At 42.9% G+C, this 26,912-nt stretch overlaps 1 protein-coding gene across 13 annotated transcripts in view; it reads right to left on the bottom strand.

Moving 5' to 3' along the window:
* The window catches only part of EPB41L2 (erythrocyte membrane protein band 4.1 like 2), a 647,115-nt gene that overhangs the window by 278,622 nt on the left and 341,581 nt on the right, over positions 1-26,912 (bottom strand). For all 13 annotated transcript variants that reach the window (XM_029594566.1, XM_029594576.1, XM_029594575.1 and 10 more), the window contains one exon: positions 4,718-4,793. In XM_029594566.1, coding sequence (XP_029450426.1) covers positions 4,718-4,793 — 76 coding nt within the window. The remainder of the gene's footprint in view (positions 1-4,717; positions 4,794-26,912) is intronic.

A 26,912-nucleotide genomic window follows, 5' to 3' on the forward strand; every position in this document is an offset into this window, starting at 1 on the left:
GTTTCTGGTTTTGCCGTAAATTGGGAAAAATCAGAGGTTCTTAACATCAATTTACATACCCGCATGGTCAATTTCCTTCAGGAGCTGTTCCCCTTTAAATGGGCCAAAACCCAAATTAAATATCTGGGCATTCACCTTAGTGTAACGCAAGATCTGCTTACCATTAACTATACCCCGCTGTGGACTAAATTAGCAAAGGATATGGAGGAGTGGAGTCGATATCAGATATCTTGGTTGGGTAGAATGGCTGCCTTTAAAATGAATGTCCTCCCGAAATTATTGTATCTTTTTCAGACACTCCCAGTGCTGGTTCCCATGTCTATGTTAAAACAATGGCAGCGAAGGTGTATGGTTTTCATCTGGGCGGGCAGGCGACCCCGGGTAGCTTGTAGAGTACTTACATAACCTAAAGGTAGAGGTGGCCTGGGAGTTCCGGATCTTATCCGCTACTATCGTGCTGCTCAATTTAAAAAACTGGTGGATTTACAATCATCCCGTAGGCAGAAACTGTGGGTTATTATTAACCAGGAACTTTTTGGCTCTGTTCCGCTCAGTAGCCTTATCTGGCAGCCTAAGCACACCTGGACGGTGAATCCGGGGGCGGTGTTGCCTCCCTCTACACTTATGCTGCTTCACCTGTGGCATCACCTTGGTGCTCCCCTGGTGGGAAATAGGGAATACCATGCCAGTACCCATTTATATTACAACAAGGCCTTTCGCCCGGGATGTGAGAGCTCCATTTTTTTAGACTGGAGACGACGGGGCATTACGACGTGGGGACATGTTTGGGGCTCTACAGCTTTACGCTCTTTTGCTGATCTTCAGCGAGCCTATGACTTACCTGAGTCGGCGTTGTACCCCTATTTGCAATTAGCGCATTTTGCTAAGGCCACCGGGCTTAGTACTCCACTCGCTCAGGAACCCTCTGATTTTGAGAAACTTTGTGAGCGGGCGCATAGTTGCCCCAAAATGCTGTCAAGGCTTTATCAAATGTTATTGGTACGGGATCCCCCTCTTTACACCTTCCAGACGGCTTGGGAGCGAGATCTTCGGGTTAGCTGGACCCCTCAGCGTTGGAAGTCGGTCTTTCGTGGCTGGGCAGGGGACATATTGCTGCTTCTCTTATTGAGAACTCGTATAAGCTCTTGTACCGCTGGTACAAATGTCCCTCACAGTTACATAAATTCTTGCCTTTATATCCTGATACTTGTTGGCGAGGTTGTGGGGAGGAGGGCACGTTTTATCATATGTGGTGGACCTGCTCCCATGTCAGTTTAGTTTGGAGGCAGGTGTCCCTCTGGTTGAGCAAGCTTTTCCCGGGTCTGCCCTCGCTCACTCCTGCTCAGGCCCTGCTGGGCTTGGCACCCACTGGGCTTTCGCAGGATTCTAATCAGTTAGTTCAATTTGTCTCTACTGCCAGCCGCTGTGAGATAGCACGTTTATGGAAAGACACCAGAACTTCCAAGATAGAGGACATTCACAACAGAGTGCGGAAAATTTATTTATTATCCAAAATTACAGCATTCAACAATAAGACAGTCTCCCGTTTTACATCGATTTGGCACCCTTACCAACAATGGCTTTCTGGGGGGCCGGGGGGGTCCTTTGCCTTAAATATTATGTTAGCGGTAGGGGCCCTTCGCTTTTCATATTTTTTTTTATTTTTTTTTTTCTCTTGGGGGGAAACCCATAGGATCATATCTATGCTTGTGTGACTCCATGTATGCTATGCTTTTCTAATCTCTTTTGTCATTGTGAAGCTAGGGGGGGTGGGGTGCTATATTCATTAAACATAAACAACTTGGTTTTGCTATTCTGTGATGTTTCACCTACAGTTGTTCCTGGCTCTGATTGCAGCTTTGTGCAGTTTCTTATGTATACTTCATTTTCTACTTGTATGGTCCGATCTGTAGGTTTCATTCTGTTGTTGTTTCAATAAAAACCTTTAACAACAAAAAAAAGAAGTTTTCCCACAGCAGGCCTCCGTCAGTGACGTCACCCATCTGTGAGGACTAGCATCCTGCTTGTCCTGGGATAACAGCATGTTTGAAGGCAGAAGAAACAGTATCTATCCCACAAAGCTTCCAACTCTTTCAGATTTAAATGTAGATCTGCAGAGATGGTTTTTCTAGATGACAGCCAAATCTGAAGCTTATCTAACACACATGAGAAAGAAGCAAATCAAACAGAAGAAATCACTTCTTTTCTTTAATGCTGAGTAATTATTAGGACTTCTTTTCAAACTTAAGAGGCAGAGCAGTGGGTGTTCTACTCCAGCCCCACCAACCAGCCTACAGAGAAGAAACGGGGAGGCAGTGAGCCTGGAACACCTAACCTCCAGTCCGCTACCTAACCCAGTCCTACTCTGTAGGGAAGAGGGGAAGGGGTGTGATCCTGAAGCAGAAACTGCAGCAGTGCCAATAATTAAAGCTTCAGCACTGGCCTTGATTGGAATTATTGTTCACAAGCTTCAAACTTGTGTTAATTCAATCATTTTTGTGTCTGTTACCTGGAGCTTGGGAGAATGACTGAGAATGGCTGTTCTACTACCTTTTTTCCTGAACCCAAAGAAATGAAGCAGAACTGGCACTGTGAATCAGTTGTGGGTCCCCTGCTGAATTGAAGTGTGAAAAGTATGTTTGCATATATTTGTGTTTGGGGAAAAGAGAATTCACACTCAGTCCTCAACCCACCCCCCCCTCGCACACTTCACAACTGTCCCTGGCCTCATTCCCGCCATCTGCCTTCCTCCCCCCCCCCACAACCCACTTCTACTCCGCAGTTCCGCTTCCTTTTTGTCTACAAATTAAGCCCTGGTAATTATAGCCTTTAACCAGTACTCATTGGTACACATTATTGGAAAGCATAAGAGAAAAAATATTTCTCTGCTCGTAAAGAAGATGATAGAACCATCTTGAACATATTAGTCTAGATAAAGAAAAGCATTTACATTTAAATATAGTCAGATTACTAAAACAAAACAATCCTTTCAGGGTCTAAATAAGAGAGCTTTACAATTTTGAACATGAAAGAACCATTCATCAGAGGAAACCAAATCCAAGATAGTCCATGCAAACAGTACAAGTGCTCCTACGAGACCCTAGTTGTAGAATGGAGTAAATGGAGGCAAGAGCAAAAAACGTATATGGGGTTGGCCCAATCACTGCCATGTAGGAAACCTGGCTTTGATTGCCAAGACTGGCTTCTCCTCCCTAGGCCAGCCAGGGATGGCGATGCTGAGAAGGCAGCATTTACTCTTAACGGAGAAGGAAGCCTCCGTCACCACACAAGGGCAATAATGTAGTGGCCAGACTCAGGATGTATTCACAAGGTGTTCTTCATGGAGGTGTGCTCTCTGGTCCCTGGCTGTTATGGTGGCTGCATTAAATGAAGTTAAAACAAAAATTGGGGAAAAGCTCTAGATAGTTGTGAATAAAAGTTCACAGTATTGTAGCCCCAGTAGAGCTCAGTTCCAAGTGAGTTGGAAGCCCCCAAAGAAGCAGGAAGAAACTGCTGACACAAAAAAAATAAGAAAACCAACATTTTATATTGACCTAACAGTATTTTCATACTTTAAAAGTGGACAGTTACTACAGTATATACGATTACATGCAAGCACTTTCTTTCTATAATGTAAGGGGGTAAATCAGTCTCTGAGAGAGTTCTACAAACCTTGTACGAAATTTTAACCCAGAAATAATGAAAGCAAAACTATGTAAGGAAAGTTACCTACAGAGATTTGTGCCTGCTTCCTCTGCTGGTAATTTTCCATCAAAAATAGTGTGCATAGCTTTGTATGATCAAGGCATGCTTTGCTCCAATCTCTGCCTTCTCTCCTCCCTGGGACTGCTTCTTCAATCCATGGGTAAAAGCATCCACATTGTTCAATTGCAAAATGAGCACTCATTGACCCTTCCTTTTACAAGCAAACAAACCACAATATATTTCGACAATATTTCAAAAAGTAAAACACTAATCCCCATTTTAACCTGAAGGTCACTCTATAAAGAGCTAGATCCCAATATTATATAAAAATGAATGACTTTCTATAACCAAAGTAGCATATTATTTTATTCCCTTTCCTGGATTCTATTTCTCCTGTTTGATGACTTTGCCATTCAAATTTCTGCAACACCGGCACTTTTACATAGGCAGGTTGAATAATTTCTGCAGGTAAAATGCTATTTTACTCATTGAAAAGGCTTTCCTTATTGTTGCCTTCTAAATCAAATATTCGTTTGTAAACAAACATTCAAAGCAACCGTGTAATATAGTTTTTAACTCACAACACATTTGTGTGTGTTTGTGATGATAGGGAAGCGACTGCAACACTGATGTATGGCTTTGAGCCCTGAATTCGCTCCTATTCCCTAGTCACTGGTCTCCAACAATATCTACTAGTTAATTCCCTATAGTCACAGATTTGCAAAGGAGCCTTCTAGGTTTCCTGCTGAGGGTAGTGGTTGCTTGACTCAGGATTTCCTGGTTTGCAGCTATTTGGACAAAGTAATTAAGATTAAGGGGGTAGAAAGAACTCAAAGTACAGTACATGATGCTCTTATAGTCCCCCTCTCATCCAATCCGCCATATTAAATCAGGCATACAAGACTGGCATGGGTCCCTATTATGTCTGGAAAAACCTGCATTGAAGTCGTTCTGCAAGAAAAACAGAAAATAAAGAAACCAAAAGGGCTCTCTAATTTTTCAAACTGTGTACCTGGTAATGTCTTCTGTCAACTGTGAAGGATCGGGGGGATAAAACTTCACATTAAAGCCAAACAGCCATGGAAAACCTGCAAGTGTAAGATAATTAATCATTACTCAGTAGTCATTATAGAATCTGAATTTAATCCATTCTGAGCAGCTGACCAGTCACAAAAGGCAGAGTATAAATAAAATAAATACATAAACTTTCCTTTTACAAGTACCAAACAATGCATTTTGTCAATATTTAAAAAACAGGGGGCAAGAGCAAGATGGCGAGAATGCATAGTGTCACAGTTAGATCTAGTCTTAAGCTCTCTCCCAGTCTGTAATCATCATGGCTAAGCACAAGAGTAAGCTCATTAGTGTAAATCCTCAGCTATCATTATCCCCAGACCGACCCAATTGATTCTTTTGCTCTACAAACAGTGCAGCTTGACACGATTGAAGATGGAGGCAAGGAGCCACAAGAGGGGCTGGAAGAGAATGAATTCCAATGACGTTGTCTCATTAAGCCTAAAGGGAAGATCTCCCCCATTACCACCAAACAATGCAGGGGTGCTAAATGTACCAGTGCCTTTGATGCCTGATTATATCAGATGCTGACAGTCTGAAGAACGGGCTGCGGTTTAGTGCTGTAATGGCTTCGTCTCTGGAGTAGGCAATGGCTGATCCTGTCTCTCCCCAGTCAGGGTATAATGTAGAGGACCCCCTGGATCTTCAGAAAACTTTCTGGAAGAGGTAAGAACTGTTGTGCAAGACTCTTCCGTGGGAGCAATAATATTTCAGGTCTTGACTTTGCCAGATATGCCTGAACGTGTTGTTTGTACCTGCCCCCACTCCTTTGGCCCTCAACTCAGTCTCACTCCAGGAATTGGTCCTTTCTGACCAGGATGGAAGACACTGTGACAGGTTGCATCAACAAACTGTCACATACAAAGAGTCTATATATCAGAATACAAAAATCCTAGTATGACAAAATAGCATTCACTGTGTCTCAACATTAGAGGTTTACACCCTATAAAAAGGACCATCATAGAAAAGGCTATTATGGTAATTTATTGCATACTATGTAAATATTCACTGTAAATGCGTTTTACTATGTAAATATTCCTGTCCCTTTTCTCTTTTTTCCTCCTATCCCAGTTGTTAACTTCCTTGTTCATTGTAACTATTATCTTCTGCACCAGTTCAATACCTCTAGTTCTATGTTCAATGCACGACTTGTTAAATGTAAACCGACTTGATGCAACCTCTGGTCGTGAAAGCCGGTATAGTAAATAAATAAATAAATAAATAAATAAATAAATAAATAAATATAAAAAGCATAAGGCTACAGGATTCTGCTTTGTAACCGAAAGCCAAAATTAAGCTTTAAGATTTATTCTTCACAAAGGAACTGAACTGTAGTTCTATTCTATTGTAGATGGAGATTAAATATCAGAGATTACCCTCCAATCTCTCTCTCTATATATATCTATAATGTGTTTGATGGTGTCAGTTGGAGACTATGAGCAGAGTAGCCTAGAGGTTACAGCAGCAGGCTTCCAGCTCAAACCAGAGAAGCTAGGGCTCAAATCCCACTAATTCTCCTTGTGACCTTAAGCAAGTAACTTCACTCTCCATTGCATTAGGTACAAATTTCTGAGTAAATTTTTAAAGGAGTTTACATGTAAAATAACATATGTACATAAGTAGCATAGATTCACATTCATGCTATTTTATAAACTTTAAACGGTTTGCGTGTATTTTCCATTTAGCACATATTTTACCAGGGCGAAAAAAGGACTGTTCTGGGGTGAGGTTCAGAAATATATGCGGTAGTTGAAATTTTGTAAGAGATATGTGCACATGCATTACCAAACTTATTCGCACACCTTTAAACCTGCCAATTGACTCGCACAAGTGAAATCAGACTCATCTGTTGTCTGCAGTTTTTGGGTGGGAAGCCTGGGTGAAATGGGGGGTTCAAGATGAAGTGTTAGAGGGTTAAGGTGAACTGGAGACAGACTGGGTAAACCAGCGGAGGTATCAGCAAGCTGGTGATTTTAAGTACGCACCCAAGTATGTATTTTCAAAATGGTATACATACATGCTTATAGAATACCTGTCTCCATGTACAAATTGGCGTTATGCATATATTTTATACACATCTAAAATATACACATGTACGTTTATAAAACAGAGAAAACATGCATTTACTTGCATTGGAAATATCTGAGAGTGTACTTTCAGAGCAGAAATATGTGGTACTGTGCAACTTCCAACTCTCAATTTATAAAATACTAGAATTAATCTCCATGCGCCCACTTATGCGCAAATGCTGTACCACGGATAGATTTGAAAAGCAGGCTCATAGACAAAATCCTCTGGGGATAGGGATATTCCTAGGGTACCTAAATGCAATTCATTTTGAAGTGTCAGAAAAGGCAGAAAAGGCTATTATGGTAATTAATAAGCAATAGTAGCTTGTGATCTATCAAATGTTTGGGTACTTGCCATGTACTTGTGACTTGGATTGGCCACTGTTGGAAACAGGATGCTGGGCTTGATGGACCCTTGGTCTGACCCAGTATGGCATTTCTTATGTTCTTATATAACTGGTAGGGTGTGCATGTACATGCTAATGCGGATGTGCTCTCCTCCAGTTACTAAAACATTTTTTTTTTTTAAATTAAATCCTGCGCCAGGTTCTGGGTTCTGCCCCCACCCACCAAACTCACGTCAGCAAAAGGCCCCTAGGACCACGCCACTCCTCATGATCTTCCCCTACTCTGGCCCTTACCTCAGCACAGGTCTACTGGTCTTCCTGGGGCAGAAGCCATCCTCCGTCACTCCTGCCCCCTTCTCCGGTTGTACATAATGGCCACCTATCAACCCAAGGGCTGGTGCCATTACATTGTACAGTAGAATCTGCACTAAAACATAAAAGCGCTGAGCCTCGGGCTACTAAGCTGGAGGACTGTGGTAGGAGCAACAGGAAGCGTCATGGACCTGCAATAATGCTACCATGTGTCTCCAAGGGCATATATTGAGGAAGAGGAAGAGCAGGAGGGAAATGTACACTAGGCATATGCCCAATGGATGTTTAAGAAGTGATATAGTGATAAAAGTAGGGAGAGGACCAGAAAGCAGTCCAGGGAGCATGAGGAGTGTTCTCTGGTCTGGTCTGAAATGTACTGAGCTACACACTGTTTTGTGGGGGATGCCCATGGGACCAAAAGGAAGGGTCTCAAGGATTCTTTTCCTTGTGTGGTGTTGAGAAGAAAAAATTAAGCAGCATTTGGTTTTGGGTGCTTTATTCATTACTTACTGAGTATTTTACTTCAAGGAGCACCAATGCGGAAGGACTGTCAGTAAAGGTTTGTCTTTTTGCCGATATCAAAATCTGCACCAGAGTAGACAGCCAGGAAGTAGTGGAAAATTAGAGGAGGGATCTAGCGAAGCTCAAGGAATGGTCTAGGACCTGGCAACTAAGATTTAATGCTACAAAATGCAGAGATATGCAATTTGGTTGCAAAAAAGCTCAAGGGAGAGGTACAGTACGGGGGATGAAATTCTTATAAGCATAAAACAAAAGCGGGATCTGGAATTGATTGTATCTGATTACCTTAAGATAGCCAAACAGGTTGGTAACGCAACAGCAAAAACTAAAAAGATATTGGACTGCAAAGGGAGAGGAATGGTCAGCAGAAAAAGGGAGATATTGTCTCTTTATAGGTCCCTGGAGATAAATTTGGAATACTGTACAATTCTTCAGACCGTACCTTCAAAAGGTTATAAACCGGTGGGAGTTTGTCCCAAAGGTGGCTATTAAAATGGTCTGTGCTCTGTTCTAACGCACATGGGGATAGACAAAGATCTAAACATATATTCCCTAGAGTAAAGGCGAGATAGGAGAGAGATGATAGACATATAAATACCGCTAAGGTTTCCATGCACAGGAGGCAAGTCTCTTTCATCAGAAAGGTGGTTCTAGAATGAGGGGCCAAGGGATGAAGGTGAATGGAGAAAGACTCAGGGGTAATCTTAGGAAATATTTCTTTACAGAGAGTGTAGCTCATGCTTGGAACAGCCTCCCAATGGAGGTGGCAGAGACAAAAACAGTACCTGAATTCAAGAAAGGAGAAAGCAAATGTTGCTTACCTGTAACAGGTGTTCTCACAGGACAGCAGGATGTTAGTCCTCACATATGGGTGACATCACAGGATGGAGCCCTGTATGGAAAACGTTTCTGTCAAAGTTTCAATAAAGCTTTGACTGACACTGGCACACTGAGTGCACTGAGTATGCTCAGCCTGCAATTATCCCTATGACCACAGGTGTCTCCCTCAATCTCGTCTTATAGCAAAAAGCGCAAGCGAAACTAAATAAAAGTAAAAACGTATACAGACCCAACTCCGCAGGGTGGCGGGTGGGTTTCGTGAGGACTAACATCCTGCTGTCCTGTGAGAACACCTGTTACAGGTAAGCAACATTTGCTTTCTCACAGGACAAGCAGGATGGTAGTTCTCACATATGGGTGAGTACCGAGCTGAGGATGCCCGAGAGTGCACCAAATGCACCCAAGACGCGCAAAAGGCGCAATGACGGGTGTGGAATTTGGAACGGAGGGCATCCTGAAACCCTTAACGAGTTGGTGGAAGGATGTTGGGTAGTTAAACCAAAAAGAATAGGAGTAGACGGACTGGCCAAACATGGAGCATGCCGGCTAGTCGTATCTAAGCAATAATGACTTCGAAGACATGGAGAAAGCTGCAGGTCGCAGCCTGATAAATATGTACAAGCAGCACCGGCTGAAGGTAAGATATGGAGGCTGGGACGGACGGAACAGAGTGTGGTTACACACAGTGTTGTAGTGAAATGCCTGCTTGATGGTAGGAAAAAGAGATACAGACCGTCAATTAGGAGGAATAGGTCTGTTTGCCCACTGAACTCGCAGCTTGGCTCTTGCCACAGAAGGAAAGAGTTAGGTGGAATTCCTATGGAGTGTAGTGCAGTCTAGATAGAATGCAAGTGCACTATTAACGTCCAAGGAGTGGAAAAACCCTCTCGCTTTGGTGAGAGAGAAGTGTTGGGAAAATGGGCAGAGTATATTCTGAGTAAGGTGAGATGCAACGTCTACCTTAAGAAGGATATGAAGTTGAAAACGTAAAACTACTCTGTCACGGAGGAACACAGGGTCGGGTGAGTATGTAACAAGGTGTGTAACTCACTGACCCTGTTGGTAGAAGTGATGTCTATGAGGGAAAGAGTTCCCCATGGTAGACAGTTAAGTGAGAGGAATGGAAAGGCTCGAACGGAGAACGTATGAGTCTTGTAAGCATGAATTACATGACCCATTCCGTGACTAGTGAAAACAGAGGCAGCTTGATCAGTGGATAATCCATGGTAAGCTGACTCAGAAGAGGTTGACCGTTAAATGGGAATCCCCACTCCCAAGTGGTACGCCAATTGGAAAAGAGGTGTACCCATGTGAAGGATGTCTGGGGAGCAGAATCCGAGGGAGTAAGAAAAAAGAGTGGTGTAGAAAAAAGAAAAAGGGTAAAATCCTTTTGTAAGCGTCATGTGGTAAATCATGCCATTTTGAATGGTAGGATTTGGGTGTGGAAGGGTTTTTGTGACGCTACCAGTACCTGAGAACATCAGTGAGTCTATGATATGAGACTGACTTGTGAGAAGGCGAATTGGTTACTGGTGTGATAGACCGAGAATTATGGGAAGCATACTGGTCTCGGCCAAGACGTGGGTCTGAGGAACAGTGAACCCCTTCCCGTTTCAGCATTAGAAGAGTGCCGGCTATGAGAGGCAGCAGAAGAGACACATATAATAGGGCCTTGATGGAACAAAGGTGCCTATGGGAACACATTGGGAACATGTGTAGGGAGGAGAATCCATGCACCATATGGTTCAATGCGGACGCAGAGGGCAAGTTAGGTTGACCTCGGCGCAAGAAGATTTCTCTCGCTACACATGTAGTCCGAGACCATCCAAGAGGATGGAAACCTATATGAAGAAGGTCTGTTAGTGCGTTCAGTAAGTCTGTCAGATAAGTGGCCTGAGGATGCATGGAGTGAGTAAGGGCCAAGGGTAGAGCTGCGGAGCTTCCTAGCAGAGCAGCTAAGAGGTTATGCGTGCTTGTGTGTTGGAAAAGCACATTGTCCCTATGCTGTCTGTATGCACAAAGATTTGTTGCAGAGGCAGTATTGGAAGGCATAAGGGCATAACTCATGGCTACAAGCTCCAGGAAGTTCATGTGAAACCGTGCCTGGAGCGGAATAGACGCTTATTGGGTTGAGAAGATGTTAGGTCAAACTTTACAATCCTGAGGAAATGCGAGCAGGAGCAGACTAGGTTTTGGTTCTAGATCTGCAATATGGATGAGGGATGAAAGCAGTTGAACAGCTTAGACCCACTGATAATAAAATTTCACTGAACTTAACCCATAGCAATTTTGGATCTATGAGGAAAGTGCACAGTGAAAAAACCCCATGGCCCGACAATGAAAGAATTGAGGGGCTGAAGTTATGGAATATGCACGCAGGGACATATAGGAATTTGTTAGAATGTCTGCGAGGTTGCTGGACAGGAAGGTCGTTGTGACTGTGGTGTCCAGAAGTGTTCTAATAAGGGATTTATGGCAGTGACAGCAATCCCAGGTAATAGATTTATAGGGAGTCATGAAGAAGTTAGAGCTCCTTGCTTGGATTGACTGTGGTTATGCAGCTGTCCATGGAGGAAAAGCGTGAATGATGATGTACTCCATAGAGAAACAACAGTCACCGATAGTGATTTAATGAAATACCCCAGTTGCCGGAGCTGGTGCAACCGGCAGAGCTTGGGATTGTAATATTGTTGACTCACCATGAAGCACATAGAAAGATTAGAGGCAATCTATTTACTGCGATATGGAGGTATGGTGACGAGAGATACCATTTTACCTGTGCCTTCTGAAGAAAGTTGTTATTTCTGAGGTCCAGGATGGGCGGAGAGTAACTACTTTCTGTTGAAAGAAAGAATAGTGAAATTAAAACTCCCCAATCCCCCCCTCCCTCCTGCACTTTGTAGCGTCCAGGGGGAGTATACCGTGAATCTTGGTACAGAGTGGGGTGGCCACTCTGACATCTGGCAAGTTGAGAGACCCAGAGGTGTCCAGCTGGCGGGGCTGATGTAACCTCCCAAGGAAGCGTGACCGGTAAAGTCTTACCCGCATTTCTGTGTGCTGTACAAGAAAACGTCGAGACCTGTAGCCAGGTTTCAAGGTGGACTTGCACTTGAGGCAGTATTTGCTGGATCTCGTGTTTAGCAGATCAACGAATCCATCTGGAACTTCGCTCCTGAATTAGGAACCAGAAGCCAGAGTATTAATCAGTACAGGGTCCCATTACTGACAATGGGAGGATGTCCTGATGCAATCCCAAAAAAATGGTAGAGAGGTTCTCTTGGTATGGTGTCTGACATAGCTGGCAATAGCGATATGTGACACTAATACGGTTCTTGGAAGACAGGCGACCTAGAACCTTTCGAATCATGTGGCCCGAATTAGAGAACAGATCTCAATGGGAATGCTGCTATAGCGGGATTAGACTACTTACCATCCGACGTGGATCGCCGAAGGACAAGCCGGTGATTGATGGCTCCTTGGATTTCAGGAGTCATCGAGGGGTAGCCTGTCGGATGTAACGTCCGTCTCAACTCTGAAACCTGGTATGGTAGCGCAGGTATAGAGGAGACAGGCTGAGCGTGGCTGGCACTACCACAGCAATTTGTGGAGGCCCACAATCCCGCACCAATATTGGTGGGGCACGCCTTGGTACAGGGGAGCCATTATGACTCGTGAACCCAGCCCTCGTTGCAGTGGTTCGATGTGTCGGGACGCCAGTCCAGAATTCTTCGGAACTCGTTCCAGTGTTTCTGGAGCACCAAGGACTGCCAGCACTGTGCGGAACAGTGGCGATGGCAGTGGTGATGTTGCTCGGCCCAGGCATTCTCCAGCACCGAGAAGGATAGCACCAATGTGCTGGATGGCATTGGTGGCGGATGGTCACCGTGCCGGTGATAATGAGTGCCACGGTGCTCGGCCCGGTCTTTCCGCAGCGCCGAGGTGGATGCCCTCGCAGTCTTGGATGGTGAATGTTGACGGACTATCAGCATGCCTGCACTGCTCCTGGCACTATGTAGTGTCGTAGGCTAATACGGGGCTTTAATAAAAACGCAAAGCATGGAGCACTGTGTTTAGGCAAGGGCATTACATGGAGGTGCTATGTCGGTATTGATGGTGTCTATGGCGGCCAAAGCGGCCTCTAGGGCATCGTCAAAATATATATAATTGAAAAATGTCATTGACCCGGGCAGAGCAAGGATAACAGTGACAAAGCACTGATGGCATTGGCGTAGATATCTATGAAAACGATGTGGCATTGAGAATTGAAAAACATCGTTGGCATCGGAAAAAATGATGCCGGCATCGACAGAGTCAATGACCGCATCGATAGAAACGTCGATGGCATCTATGTATAGAGGCGGCATCAGTGGCATGGCCACGGTCATCGATGCCACCAGCATGGGCATCGATCTGGGCATCGATGGAAATGACCCTGGCAATGATGGCATCGACCCGGGTACTGATGGCACCGACAAGGGTGAGCATCAATGGCATCCATCCGAGCAATGATGGCATCAATGAAACCCAGGGAAAAATCAGTGCCATGGATGAAAAACATGGATGGCAATGATAGAATCGATGCAGGGAATGATGGCATCAATGTACAGCAGGGGAGGGGTACCGATGGCATCGAAGAATGCAGGACGGTCTGGAAGGGGGTACAGACGGTAGCGATGGGGCAGACTGCGCGAGGGTACTGAGGAAATCGAAGGACCTGGATTTGACAGAGGCCCTGGCGGCAATGGAAACCATGGAAGTCCCTGTCCCACTAGCGCTAATAACCAGGCAGTGTCACAGAGGGACACTTGCAGGCTATGTGTGGCTAACTATGAAAACATAGGGAGAGGGAAGGCCGTAGTTGGTTGGCAGGCCAGGGAGTTGACAGGAACCGACCGAAAAACAGGGCATAGTACTCACTGAGTGTCGAATAAATGTACGTGAAGGGAGACCCGTGCAAGGAAAAAGTGTTTGTGAAGTAAAAGTTTAAGTGTTTCCGTGTGGGAAAAGTGTAGAATTTTTCACAGAGCTCCTAACCGCTATGCTTACTGCAGAGCGGAAAAAAGAAGACTGAGGGAGACACCTGTGGTCACAGGGATAATTGCAGGCTGAGCATGCTCAGTGCACTCAGTGTGCCAGTGTCAGTCAAAGCTTTATAGAAACTTTGACAGAAAGGTTTTCCGTACAGGGCTCCATCCTGTGATGTCACCCATATGTGAGGACTACCATCCTGCTTGTCCTGCGAGAAAATACTACTTACTCATAATTTTCTTTCCTCTAAGGAAGGCACACCAATTCTCACAAGTGGGTTATGCACCTCTACCAGCAGATGGAGAAAAAGCTGACATCACAGATATATAGCCCTGCTCTGACATCAGCCTGCCAGCATTCTCTGGAAAAGCCAAACTGCGGACAAACTAGATTATAGTCAAAAATGATTATTAACAATCAGCCACTAGGAAACACTGAGTTCAGACAAAAGAATTAATATTCACTAAACTGAGGGGGTTAGTTAAGCCAATTACCAGTCTTCAAACGAATAGTAGGAACACTACTCTGCAAGGTTCGTATCTAAAGGACAAACCAAAGGCAAAAATCAGCAGCCGAGGGCAGGTCAGGGATTGGCCTACCTTCCTTACAGGAAAGGAAATTACTACTTACATAATAATTTCTCCTTCCTCTGCACTCAAGCAGGCCAATCCTCCCCAAGTGGGATGTACGAAAGCAACACCCGAACAGCCCGCGTGAATGTGGCATCCTCCCAAGCTTTAGCATCCCAGCAGTAATGCTTGGAAAAGGCAAATCTCAACAGGAGATAATTGAATTTCTACCGACGAAACTGCCTGATCTTTTGTGGAATGTGGTCCAAGAACATAAGAAAATGCCATACTGGGTCAGACCAAGGGTCCATCAAGCCCAGCATCCTGTTTCCAACAGTGGCCAATCCAGGCCATAAGAACCTGGCAAGTACCCAAAAACTAAGTCTATTCCATGTTACCATTGCTAATGGCAGTGGCTATTCTTTAAGTGAACTTATTTATTTATTTATTTATTTATTTTGTATACCGACATTCGATCGAGATATCACATCGGTTTCCAGATAACTAAAGGAATAGGGTGGTAACAGCCCTATTTTACATTATAACATGGTATTAAATAGATATAAGAATATTTTACATTATAACATGGTAATAAATATAACAAGAATATTTTACATTATAACATGGTAATAAATATAACAAGTTGTAACAGAACTAACAGGAGTACATGGAACATTAGACTATAGTATATAACATATGTACATAAATGGCTTGTTGATGAGGATAAATTATGGTAAGGAGAGCAGGGAGTGTAGAGGGGGGAGGGGAGAGGAAGGGATGTGTGGGAGGAAGGTAGTGATAGGGAGGGAAAGGGTGGTGGGAGATGCTTGTGTAGGGAGGGAAAGGTGTGGGGCGAGATGCTTGTGGAGGGGGCATGGAGTGGATGGTGCGATTGGGCGGGTTATGTGTCGGGTGGGAAAGCTTTTAAAAATAGCCATGTTTTGAGGTGTTTTTTGAAGACTTGCAGTGAAGGTTCGTTTCTGAGACAGGTGGGGAGGGTGTTCCATAAGGTGGGGCCCGCTATTGTTATGGCTCGTTTGCGGGTGACGTTGAGGTGTGCAGCTTTGAGATTGGGGACGGCTAGGAGTCCAGTGTTGGTGGATCTGAGAGTTCTTTGAGTGGGGTAAGGTTGTATTCCGTTGTTTAGCCAGTCCATTTTGTTGTTGTTTATTTTTTTGTGCATGAGGGTGAGGGTTTTATACTGGATTCTTTGTGTAATGGGTAGCCAGTGGAGTTCTTTGAGCGTGGGTGTGATGTGAGGGGATTTTTTGTTGTTAGAGATGATTAATAGCAGGAAATGGACTTCTCCTCCAAGAACTTTTCCAATCCTTTTTTAAACACCGCTATACTAACTGCACTAACCACATCCTCTGGCAACAAATTCCAGAGTTTAATTGTGCATTGAGTAAAAAAGAATTTTCTCCGAATAGTTTTAAATGTGCCCCATGCTAACTTCATGGAGTGCCCCCTACTCTTTCTACTATCCGAAAGAGTAAATAACCGATTCACATCTACCCGTTCTAGACCTCTCATAATTTTAAACATCTCTATCATATCCCTCCTCAGCCGTCTCTTCTCCAAGCTGAAAAGTCCTAACCTCTTTAGTCTTTCCTCATAGGGGAGCTGTTCCATTCCTCTTATCATTTTGGGAGCCCTTCTCTGTACATTCTCCATCGCAATTATATCTTTTTTGAGATGCAGCGAACACCTTGCACTTATCCACATTAAATTTCATCTGCCATGTGGATGCCCAATTTTCCAGTCTCACAAGGTCTTCCTGAAATTTATCACAATCTGCTTGTGATTTAACTACTCTGAACAATTTTGTGTCATCTGCAAATTTGATTATCTCACTCGTCGTATTTCTTTCAAGATCATTTATAAATATATTGAAAAGTAAGGGTCCTAATACAGATCCCTGAGGCACTCCACTGTCCACTCTCTTCCACTGAGAAAATTGTCCATTTAATCCTACTCTCTGTTTCTTGTATTTTAGCCAGTTTGCAATCCACGAAAGGACATTGCCACCTATCCCATGACTTTTTACTTTTCCTAGAAGCTTCTCATGAGGAACTTTGTCAAACGCCTTCTGAAAATCCAAGAATACTACATCTACCGGTTCACCTTTATCCACATGTTTATTAACTCCTTCAAAAAAGTGAAGCTGATTTGTGAGGCAAGACTTGCCTTGGGTAAAGCCATGCTGACTTTGTTCCATTAAACCATGTCTTTCTATATGTTCTGTGATTTTGATGTTTAGAACACTTTCCACTATTTTTCCTGGCACTGAAGTCAGGCTAACTGGTCTATAGTTTCCCGGATCGCCCCTGGAGCCCTTTTTAAATATTGGGGTTACATTTGCTATCCTCCAGTCTTCAGGTACAATGGATGATTTTAATGATAGGTTACAACTTTTTTACTAATAGGTTCCTTCAGAACTCTGGGGTGTATACCATCCGGTCCAGGTGATTTACTACTCTTCAGTTTGTCAATCAGGTCTACCATATCTTCTAGGTTCACCGTGATTTGATTCAGTCCATCTGAATCATTACCCATGAAAACCTTCTCCATTACGGGTACCTCCCCAACATCCTCTTCAGTAAACACCGAAGCAAAGAAATCATTTAATCTTTCTGCAATGGCCTTATCTTCTCTAAGTGCCCCTTTAATCCCTCGATCATCTAATGGTCCAACTGACTCCCTCATAGGCTTTCTGCTTCGGATATATTTTAAAAAGTTTTTACTGTGAGTGTTTGCCTCTACGGCCAACTTCTTTTCAAATTCTCTCTTAGCCTGTCTTATCAATGTCTTACATTTAACTTGCCAATGTTTATGCTTTATTCTATTTTCCTGTGTTGGATCCTTCTTCCAATTTTTGAATGAAGATCTTTTGGCTAAAATAGCTTCTTTCACCTCCCCTTTTAACCATGATAATCATTTTGCCTTCTTTCTACCTTTCTTAATGTGTGGAATACATCTGGACTGTGCTTCTAGAATGGTATTTTTTAACAATGACCATGCCTCTTGGACAGTTTTTACTTTTGTAGCTGCTCCTTTCAGTTTTTTTCTAACAATTTTTCTCATTTTATCAAAGTTTCCCTTTTGAAAGTTTAGCACGAGAGCCGTGGATTTGCACACTGTTCTTCTTCCAGTCATTAAATCAAATTTGATCATATTATGATCACTATTGCCAAAAGGCCCCACCCACCGTTACCTCTCTCACCAAGTCCTGTGCTCCACTGAGAATTAGATCTAAAATTGCTCCCTCTCTCATTGGTTCCTGAACCAATTGCTCCATAAAGCTATCATTTATTCCATCCAGGAACGTTATCTCTCTAGCGTGTCCCGATGATACATTTACCCAGTCAATATTGGGGTAATTGAAGTCTCCCATTATTACTGCACTACCAATTTGGTTAGCTTCCCTAATTTCTCTTAGCATTTCACTGTCCGTCTCACCATCTTGACCAGGTGGATGGTAGTATACCCTTATCACTATAGTCTTCCCCGACACACAAGGGATTTCTACCCATAAAGATTCAATTTTGTATTTAGTCTCATGCAGGATGTTTATCCTGTTGGACTCTATGCCATCCCGGACATAAAGCGCCACACCTCCTCCCAGGTGCTCCTCTCTGTCATTGCGATATAATTTGTACCCCAGTATAGCACTGTCCCATTGGTTATCCTCTTTCCACCATGTCTCTGAGATGCCAATTAAGTCTATGTCATCATTCACTGCTATACATTCTAATTCTCCCATCTTACTTCTTAGACTTCTGGCATTAGCATACAAATATTTCAAAGTTTGTTTTTTGTTTGTATTTTCATTCTGCTTTTTAATTGATAGGGATAAGATAGAATTTTTTAGCTCAGGTGAGTTTTTAGTTACAGGCCACTATTACAGAAGCAACTCCTCCTGCGGCAGTGTGAACCAGGTCACAGCTCACATCAGCTAAACCGGCTGCCCCTGGTTCTATCACCACACTGCCATCCGACACAGTTTCCCCAGACTCCTGAGAGAGACGCAGAGTAGCTCGAGCCACTAGGGAACAAGCAGCAATTTGTAAATTCATCGCCATGTCCTCAAAGGCTTACTTCAGGATAGAAGTATTGAAACTATCCTTAGTATCCTTTAGAGCTGCCCTTCCTTCAGCCAGTATGGTGGTTCGCTTAGTAACAGAACACACCAACGCATCTACCCTTGGGAAATACAACTGCTCTTTTGCCTGTAGATCCAAGGGATAAAAACCCACCACGGCAAGCCCTCATTTAAAACTCACCTCTGGCACACTCCATTCAAGGTCAATCAACTCTTGAATTGCAACCTGGAGGGAAAAGAAACACGAAGCCTTGCGTAGGGTGACCAATATGCGATCCTTCTTCTGCACACACGAAGAATCACTTCTAGCCACTTCAAGGGTCTTCAAAGTTTGAGTAATCAGACCCAGCAACTCATCTCTATGAAATAAACTGAGAAGAATTCTACGTGGCTCTAAAGCCGGGGGGGATTTCCCCTTCCTCAAGAGGAGAGCATCCCAAATCATCGTTATCTTGATTCACATCCTCTCAAACATCATTAGGAATTCTTGCACCATGGCATTTGCATGCGGTGGCAGACACTGGAGGGTCTTGAGCATGCGACCCTGATTTAGGAGGCATTACAGTCTCTGCAGGATACCCCTGCAGAAAGATCTGTAGTCCCTGGAAAAATTCCACCCAGGAAGAGGAGGATGGGTCCATACCAGGCCCCACAGGTCCAAACATGAAATCCTGTGAGTGAGACTCTGCTGAGGATGCCTCTGCCAGTGGATCAACCGAAGGGGACACCCTTGTTGTGTCACATCAGTCCCACTCCCCTCAGACCAAAGGGATGGACCAGGGTCAGCAAAATCAGTAAGGGGGAAAATCACCTTGAGCTTCCAGGCAGTGCTGACACAGGCTCGCAGAAATCTCTGGCTGTATTGCCCTTTTGTGGCATGTAGGACAAATTGCTAAGCATTAAGCCATCTTAGATACCGGCTCCATGGCATATTAATCAACATGTGCCTTAGTAAAATATGTGCTTAATAGCACATTCAGCTACGTATGCGCAACAGAGCTACACACTTAACTATACGCACAGACGCACGCGCAATACATGCTCCATGCGCACACTCTGATAGGCCACATAAGTATGCGCACAATGTGAGACGCAGAACTAGTTGTGTACACATGTTGCACACAAAAAATGTGCAAAAGCCACCATGGTCTACCACTCAGCCAGAGAAATGGAAGCCTGGAGGTGGGGTCTAGGCAAAATGCTACTCAACCCGCTGGGCTTGCACTGTCTCCACACCTCACTAAACTCCCCAGAGACGTGAGCGAGAGACGCCGAACACCAACATCAAGAAGACCCGAGGGGAGCCTCCCTAGAACTTCTGCTTCTAAATAAAAAATTTTTTTACCTGAGCTCAGCCCTTTTTGGCTGTGAGCAGGAACAGGTCTCTAGCTATGGAGGGAAAGGGCAAAAGCCTTCACTGCTGAGCCTCTCTCAGCCTGCAACTGCTTTTTTTTTCCCTTTTTGAAGTCCATGCCTGAAAAAAGGCTACCGGACTCAAGGCTCTCAACTGAGAAAGGGACCCAACAGTATCACCTTAGGAAGCGAGAGGTGCTATCTAGTCGCTTACCTGCTCCAGAAATGTTTTGGTTTTTTTTTTTTTAAAACAGGCAATCCCCAGTAAGGAAATGCATGTCCACTATTGGCTGGAGTCACAGAATACTGGCAGGCTGATGTTGGGGCTGGGCTATTTATCAGTATTTACTCCGTCTCCATCTGCTGGTAGAGTTGCTCAACCCACTTGTGGGGATTAGCCTACCTGAGTGCAGAGGAAGCATGGGATAAACACAGTGGATCTCTGAGGGAGTGATGGGAATTGTAAAGCTAAATTATTTGGGCAGATGGTCAGATCAGATAGGCCATGTGGTTTTCTGTCAAGTTTCCATGAGCACGCAATTTTTCTCAGCATCTTAGGAGAGAAGATTCATGCTATTTGAAGATAAGGAGATTCAAAAAGGAAATCAGAGAAGGGATGGATAAATCCCTGATGTAACCTAAAGGGAAACCTAGAGTCAAGGGAGATCGTTGCATATTTTTATCTGTGCTTTAAATCTTATCTATGGATATCACCAGAAGAAAGTGCATTTTCTATCATTACTAACCAAGTTATACACCAGTAAACGATTTGGAACAAATTCTGGTGTGGATTGTCCCTCTCAAGACTATCAAGGGTCACAACCTTCTTAAAGGCCCTCAAGCGATGCCTCCCCCTTGCCACAGGAAGCTCCATGAGTTGCAACATGGCCTAAAGCTCCCTGAAGTGCCCCCCTTTTCCACTAAGGGTTTGGAAGCACTATTATATTAATATGGAAATCTTAGGATTATTCAGTCAAAAGGAAGCAGCAAGATAGGGATACTTTTCAAAGTCTTTACTCTGATCCATAAAAAAAAAAAAAAGTCAATGGGTCTTGTGGATATCTTCTTCAGCTTTACTGGAATGTAGTCTTGGGAAAAACTGGATAGAAAAATTGCCAGATTACTGTGGAAATACGTCAAACAGGTATGAATTAAGGTCGTGCTAGGTGCTCAACCTAGTTATGATGAAATTTAGTACAAGGCATTAGAGCTAGGAGCTGAAAGATTATTTCAAGTCAGGTACTTGAGCCCATAAGAAGCTCAAAGGATGTTATCAGCCAGGTAAGAAACATTCTGAGATCCCATTGCACTGCAGGTAGCTTGATGGGTGGCTTAAAATGAAGCAAACCCTGCGTAAAAGAACAATTCCTCTAGTGTGGCAACCATTGCAGAATGCTCATGATGCACCTCAGAGGTGGCAGCCCTCAACTCGAGTCAAGAAGGGTAGCCTGAGCTACTAGGCATGTTATCTGAAGAGGGGAGAATGAAGATGTTGGGGGTTTAAAGAGAAGAAAATAGAAAAAAAAAAAAAAAGAATGCATACAGTACTGCCCACTGAAAATACATGGATCATTGTGGGAAATTCACATAAAATATGCAGGGCCTCTACAGATGTGCCTTTTTTTTTTTTTAAACATACCACCATGGCTAATTTTTCACCATGGTCAGGAATTCTAAGGGATTTCCACATTTCAAAAGCTGACATTGTACAAATAACTACAAATCATTGAATTAGAATGACAGTATATAAATGGATGAACAAATAAATAAATACATAGTCAAGGATGGCCATCATGTCCTCAGTAAAACAATGGCTTTAATACAGAGAACTCTAATTTGACATGTTTCACTATCATTAACAAGAAGAAAAAAAATCTCATTACAAAAAATAAAATGAAAATGCCCAGCTTTCTTCCAGGGCATTTCCTAACAGAATATTTTCAATCTGAGATTAACATTTATGATTATGAATAGCTTTTCTCTCTGATTAAACCTCTAATCGAGTCACCTTCATTCTAAAATTCCAGCGCCAGATTTCATCCAGATGAGCATTTGAGAAAATGGATATGTTCCATGAGAGGCTGCCTGATTATATAAGCTGCACTGGTGTACACAATGCAGAATTGTATCTACAGTACTAGATTAGAAAGCAGGAAGGAATCTGCTCCATTTTTGACCTTTCATTATGACTTTTCCGTTCCCTGCCTCATTTCCTACTTAAAAGAAAGATAGGAATCTGATGGCAATAACTATGAATTGGCAATGGAATGCAGAAGCCATTTTAATCAGAATGGTTCTACTCTAAAGCACACAAGTACATCAGCATCAGCTCCATTTTATCCTGAAGCTGCATGGTTTCTGGAAAAAAACAGCTATAATATTCTTTCTACAATATGACTAAAAGCTCTCATTTTACATAATGGCAAAAGTCATTAATTCATAAAGATCAGCTGAAAGTTTGTCAAAGTGAACTGTAAGGCTTTCTGAGAAATACAAGGGATAAAACAGTTTTAATCCGCTCTCAAGTAATATATTTTGATAAATTTAGTGTTCTCTGCGAAATCTGGTACTGCAGTTTTTGAAATTCAAGAGATTACAGGATTTAAGGCAGCACGGTTTTACCAGAGGTAGACCTTGTCAGACAAATCTAATCAATTTCTTTGATTGGGTGACCAGACAGTTAGATCAGGGGAGAGCACTAGCAGTACACTTGCTTTTGAGCAAAGCCTTTGACACAACTCTGCATAAGAGATACATAATCCATGGTGTGCCACAAGAATCCTCCCCCCTTGGTCTGGTTCTGATATTTTCATTAGCAATATTGCAAAAGGACTATCAGGAATGGTGGTATCTTCAAAATGCAAACCTAAGCCTGCAAAAGGCATACACCCTGGAAAGTTGTGGAAAATATGAGGAATCTAGAAAAGCTTGAGGAATGGACTAGATTCCAGCAGCTATGATTTAATGCTAAAAAAGCATAGGCATGCCCTTGGGTTGCAAAAACACAAGGACGCAGTACAGTGTAAGAAGTGAAGTGCTTCTCCACCAAAACAAAACTGAACTCTAAAATCGGGATTCTAGGGATGATCATTTTTTACGGTCTTAAGTGGCCAAATAGGTAGATAAGGCTACGGCAAACTCCAGGAGGAAGCTTGAGAGCAAAGGGGGAGGAACAGCCTGCAGGAAAAATGAGGAAATATTGTCGCTAAATAAGTTTCTGGTGAGACCTAATTTAGAGTACTGGGTGACTGCAACTTCAAAAAGGCAAACTGCATAGAGAGCAGCTACTAAAATAGTCAACAGTCTACATCATAAAGCATATGGGGACTGGTTTACAAATCTAAACAACATATTCTGGAGAAAATGTGAGAAATACTGTATAATAGACATTTTAATACCTTTCAGAAATAAAGGCATAGGGGGCAGGTATCTTTCAAAGGAAAAGAAGCCCTAGAACACAGGTTCCTGGGATAAGGGTGAAAAGATGTAGACTCCAGGGTAATGGAAAGAATATATTTTTTTTTAATAAAAAGCATGGTGACCCATAAAGGAGCCTCCCTGTGGAGCTAGTAGAGACTAGAATAACAGAATTCAAGAAAGCTTGGAACAAGTACAGAGGATGAGACTATAAAGCTTAACAGGAGATGTGAATGGGCCATATGGTCTTTATCTGCCATCATGTTCCATGCTTCTATTTGTATTGACTGAAAAAATATTTCCTTAAATTTGTTTTAAATTTACTACCAGTTATTTTCATGGACCGTTCCCTAGTCCTAATGCTATCTGAAAGGATGAATAAGCATCCTCTATTAACTCGTTCCAACCCACTCAAGTTTTTATAAACCTCAATCATTTCTACAAGTTCAGTCATCTCTTTGCCAAGCTGAAGAAAGCTGACCAATTTTGTTTTTCCATCCTTTTCATTTTTATTGCCCTTCTCCGCAACTCTAGTTCTGCTAGAATAAGAGTATTTAAACAACCATCGATCAGTGTGGCAATTGAACCTTGTTGAATCCCAAAGCTGAATGGATATAGTATTTAGTGTCTGCTTTCTTAGCAAAAGAAAGCACAGTAAGTGGAGTTTCCCATATTCTCTTCCCAGTATCATGGTAGAGTTGGTGGCCAGGCACTGCTATCAGCTCTTTAGGGGCCTTGAGTTACCTAAAAGCCAAGCAGAGGTACTCTGAACTCATCTTCCACATCCAAATTAAATTGGACATTCGTGGCCATTTCTATGCACAAAAACGAGAAAAGGGTCTCAGGAGGGGACCATTCCTGTGGAGGAGAAGGTTCCAAGGGTAGGCCTGAAGAAACCAAATCTTCAGGGGAAAAAAAAAAGACTCCCTAGACCTGTGGTCTGTGTCCAAAGATTCAGACTCCAAAAAATGTGAATGGGAGTAGAAGCTGAGATTGCACCAACTCATGAACCTCAGTCTTATCATGAATACTTGAGCATGGAAACTAAGCATTGTTGTGCAGGACGAAAGGCTTCCATCTGCAATACTTTACAGCTCAGATATGGAGCCAATAGTCTTAATGCCAAGATATCAACTTCAGTGCCATGGAACTGAGTGCTGGGAAAAAGGACTTGCCTACTGGTTGCACTGGCACTACTGGAGTTGAGGATCTCTTCATTAGCACTTCAATCCTCTGGAGAGGTTGAAAGAGCCTTGAGAGTCATAAGAACATAAGAAAATGCCATACTGGGTCAGACCAAGGGTCCATCAAGCCCAGCATCCTGTTTCCAACAGTGGCCAATCCAGGCCATAAGAACCTGGCAAGTACCCAAAAACTAAGTCTATTCCATGTAACCATTGCTAATGGCAGTGGCTATTCTCTAAGTGAACTTAATAGCAGGTAATGGACTTCTCCTCCAAGAACTTATCCAATCCTTTTTTAAACACAGCTATACTAACTGCACGAACCACATTCTCTGGCAACAAATTCCAGAGTTTAATTGTGCGTTGAGTAAAAAAGAACTTTCTCCGATTAGTTTTAAATGTGCCCCATGCTAACTTCATGGAGTGCCCCCTAGTCTTTCTACTATCCGAAAGAGTAAATAACTGATTCACATCTACCCGTTCTAGACCTCTCATGATTTTAAACACCTCTATCATATCCCCCCTCAGTCGTCTCTTCTCCAAGCTGAAAAGTCCTAACCTCTTTAGTCTTTCCTCCTGGGGAGTTGTTCCATTCCCTTTATCATTTTGGTAGCCCTTCTCTGTACTTTCTCCATCGCAATTATATCTTTTTTGAGATGCGGCGACCAGAATTGTACACAGTATTCAAGGTGCGGTCTCACCATGGAGCGATACAGAGGCATTATGACATTTTCCGTTTTATTCATCATTCCTTTTCTAATAATTCCCAACATTCTGTTTGCTTTTTTGACTGCCGCAGCACACTGCACCGACGATTTCAATGTGTTATCCACTATGACACCTAGATCTCTTTCTTGGGTTGTAGCACCTAATATGGAACCCAACATTGTGTAATTATAGCATGGGTTATTTTTCCCTATATGCATCACCTTGCACTTATCCACATTAAATTTGGATGCCCAATTTTCCAGTCTCACAAGGTCTTCCTGCAATTTATCACAATCTGCTTGTGATTTAACTACTCTGAACAATTTTGTGTCATCTGCAAATTTGATTATCTCACTCGTCGTATTTCTTTCCAGATCATTTATAAATATATTGAACAGTAAGGGTCCCAATACAGATCCCTGAGGCACTCCACTGTCCACTCCCTTCCACTGAGAAAATTGCCCATTTAATCCTACTCTCTGTTTCCTGTCTTTTAGCCAGTTTGCAATCCACGAAAGGACATCGCCACCTATCCCATGACATTTTACTTTTCCTAGAAGCCTCTCATGAGGAACTTTGTCAAACGCCTTCTGAAAATCCAAGTATACTATATCTACCGGTTCACCTTTATTCACATGTTTATTAACTCCTTCAAAAAAGTGAAGCAGATTTGTGAGGCAAGACTTGCCCTGGGTAAAGCCATGCTGACTTTGTTCCATTAAACCATGTCTTTCTATATGTTCTGTGATTTTGATGTTTAGAACACTTTCCACTATTTTTCCTGGCACTGAAGTCAGGCTAACCGGTCTGTAGTTTCCCGGATCGCCCCTGGAGCCCTTTTTAAATATTGGGGTTACATTTGCTATCCTCCAGTCTTCAGGTACAATGGATGATTTTAATGATAAGTTACAAATTTTTACTAATAGGTCTGAAATTTCATTTTTTAGTTCCTTCAGAACTCTGGGGTGTATACCATCCGGTCCAGGTGATTTACTACTCTTCAGTTTGTCAATCAGGCCTACCACATCTTCTAGGTTCACCGTGATTTGATTCAGTCCATCTGAATCATTACCCATGAAAACCTTCTCCATTACGGGTACCTCCCCAACTTCCTCTTCAGTAAACACAGAAGCAAAGAAATCATTTAATCTTTCCACGATGGCCTTATCTTCTCTAAGTGCCCCTTTAACCCCTCAATCATCTAACGGTCCAACTGACTCCCTCACAGGCAGGCAAAATAAGCAATATATTAAATACAATAAAAATAGAAAAGGAGTTTCAGTAAAACAGGAGATGTCTTCCTGGGTAGCCGGTGGAGGCAGTGGAGGAGGGTATAATGTACAAATGGCAATAGTATGGTTCTATGAAGACTATCTCAGCTTTCATTGCAGGGGGTTCAAAGCTAAGACATCTATGCGAGCCAGAAATAAATCCAGGAGGCTGAAGATGACAGTATACTGTCCAGACCTGCTAAACTACTCTCTTATCTGAAATGTCTTCATACGGTAGTTTCTTTTTCCTGAAAATGACTAAACAGACATGCAAACTGAAGACTATTCCCGTAGGTGATGTTTCACAGATATCTATACTCCAGTGCTTGCACAGAGGTAATTTGCAGGGGTTTCAAGGACAACCTCAAAGTTTGGGGATCTGCATCCAGCTCACCCTTCATGACATATCTG

Source organism: Rhinatrema bivittatum, chromosome 3, assembly GCF_901001135.1.
Source record: "Rhinatrema bivittatum chromosome 3, aRhiBiv1.1, whole genome shotgun sequence".
NCBI classification, from domain to species: Eukaryota; Metazoa; Chordata; class Amphibia; order Gymnophiona; family Rhinatrematidae; genus Rhinatrema; species Rhinatrema bivittatum.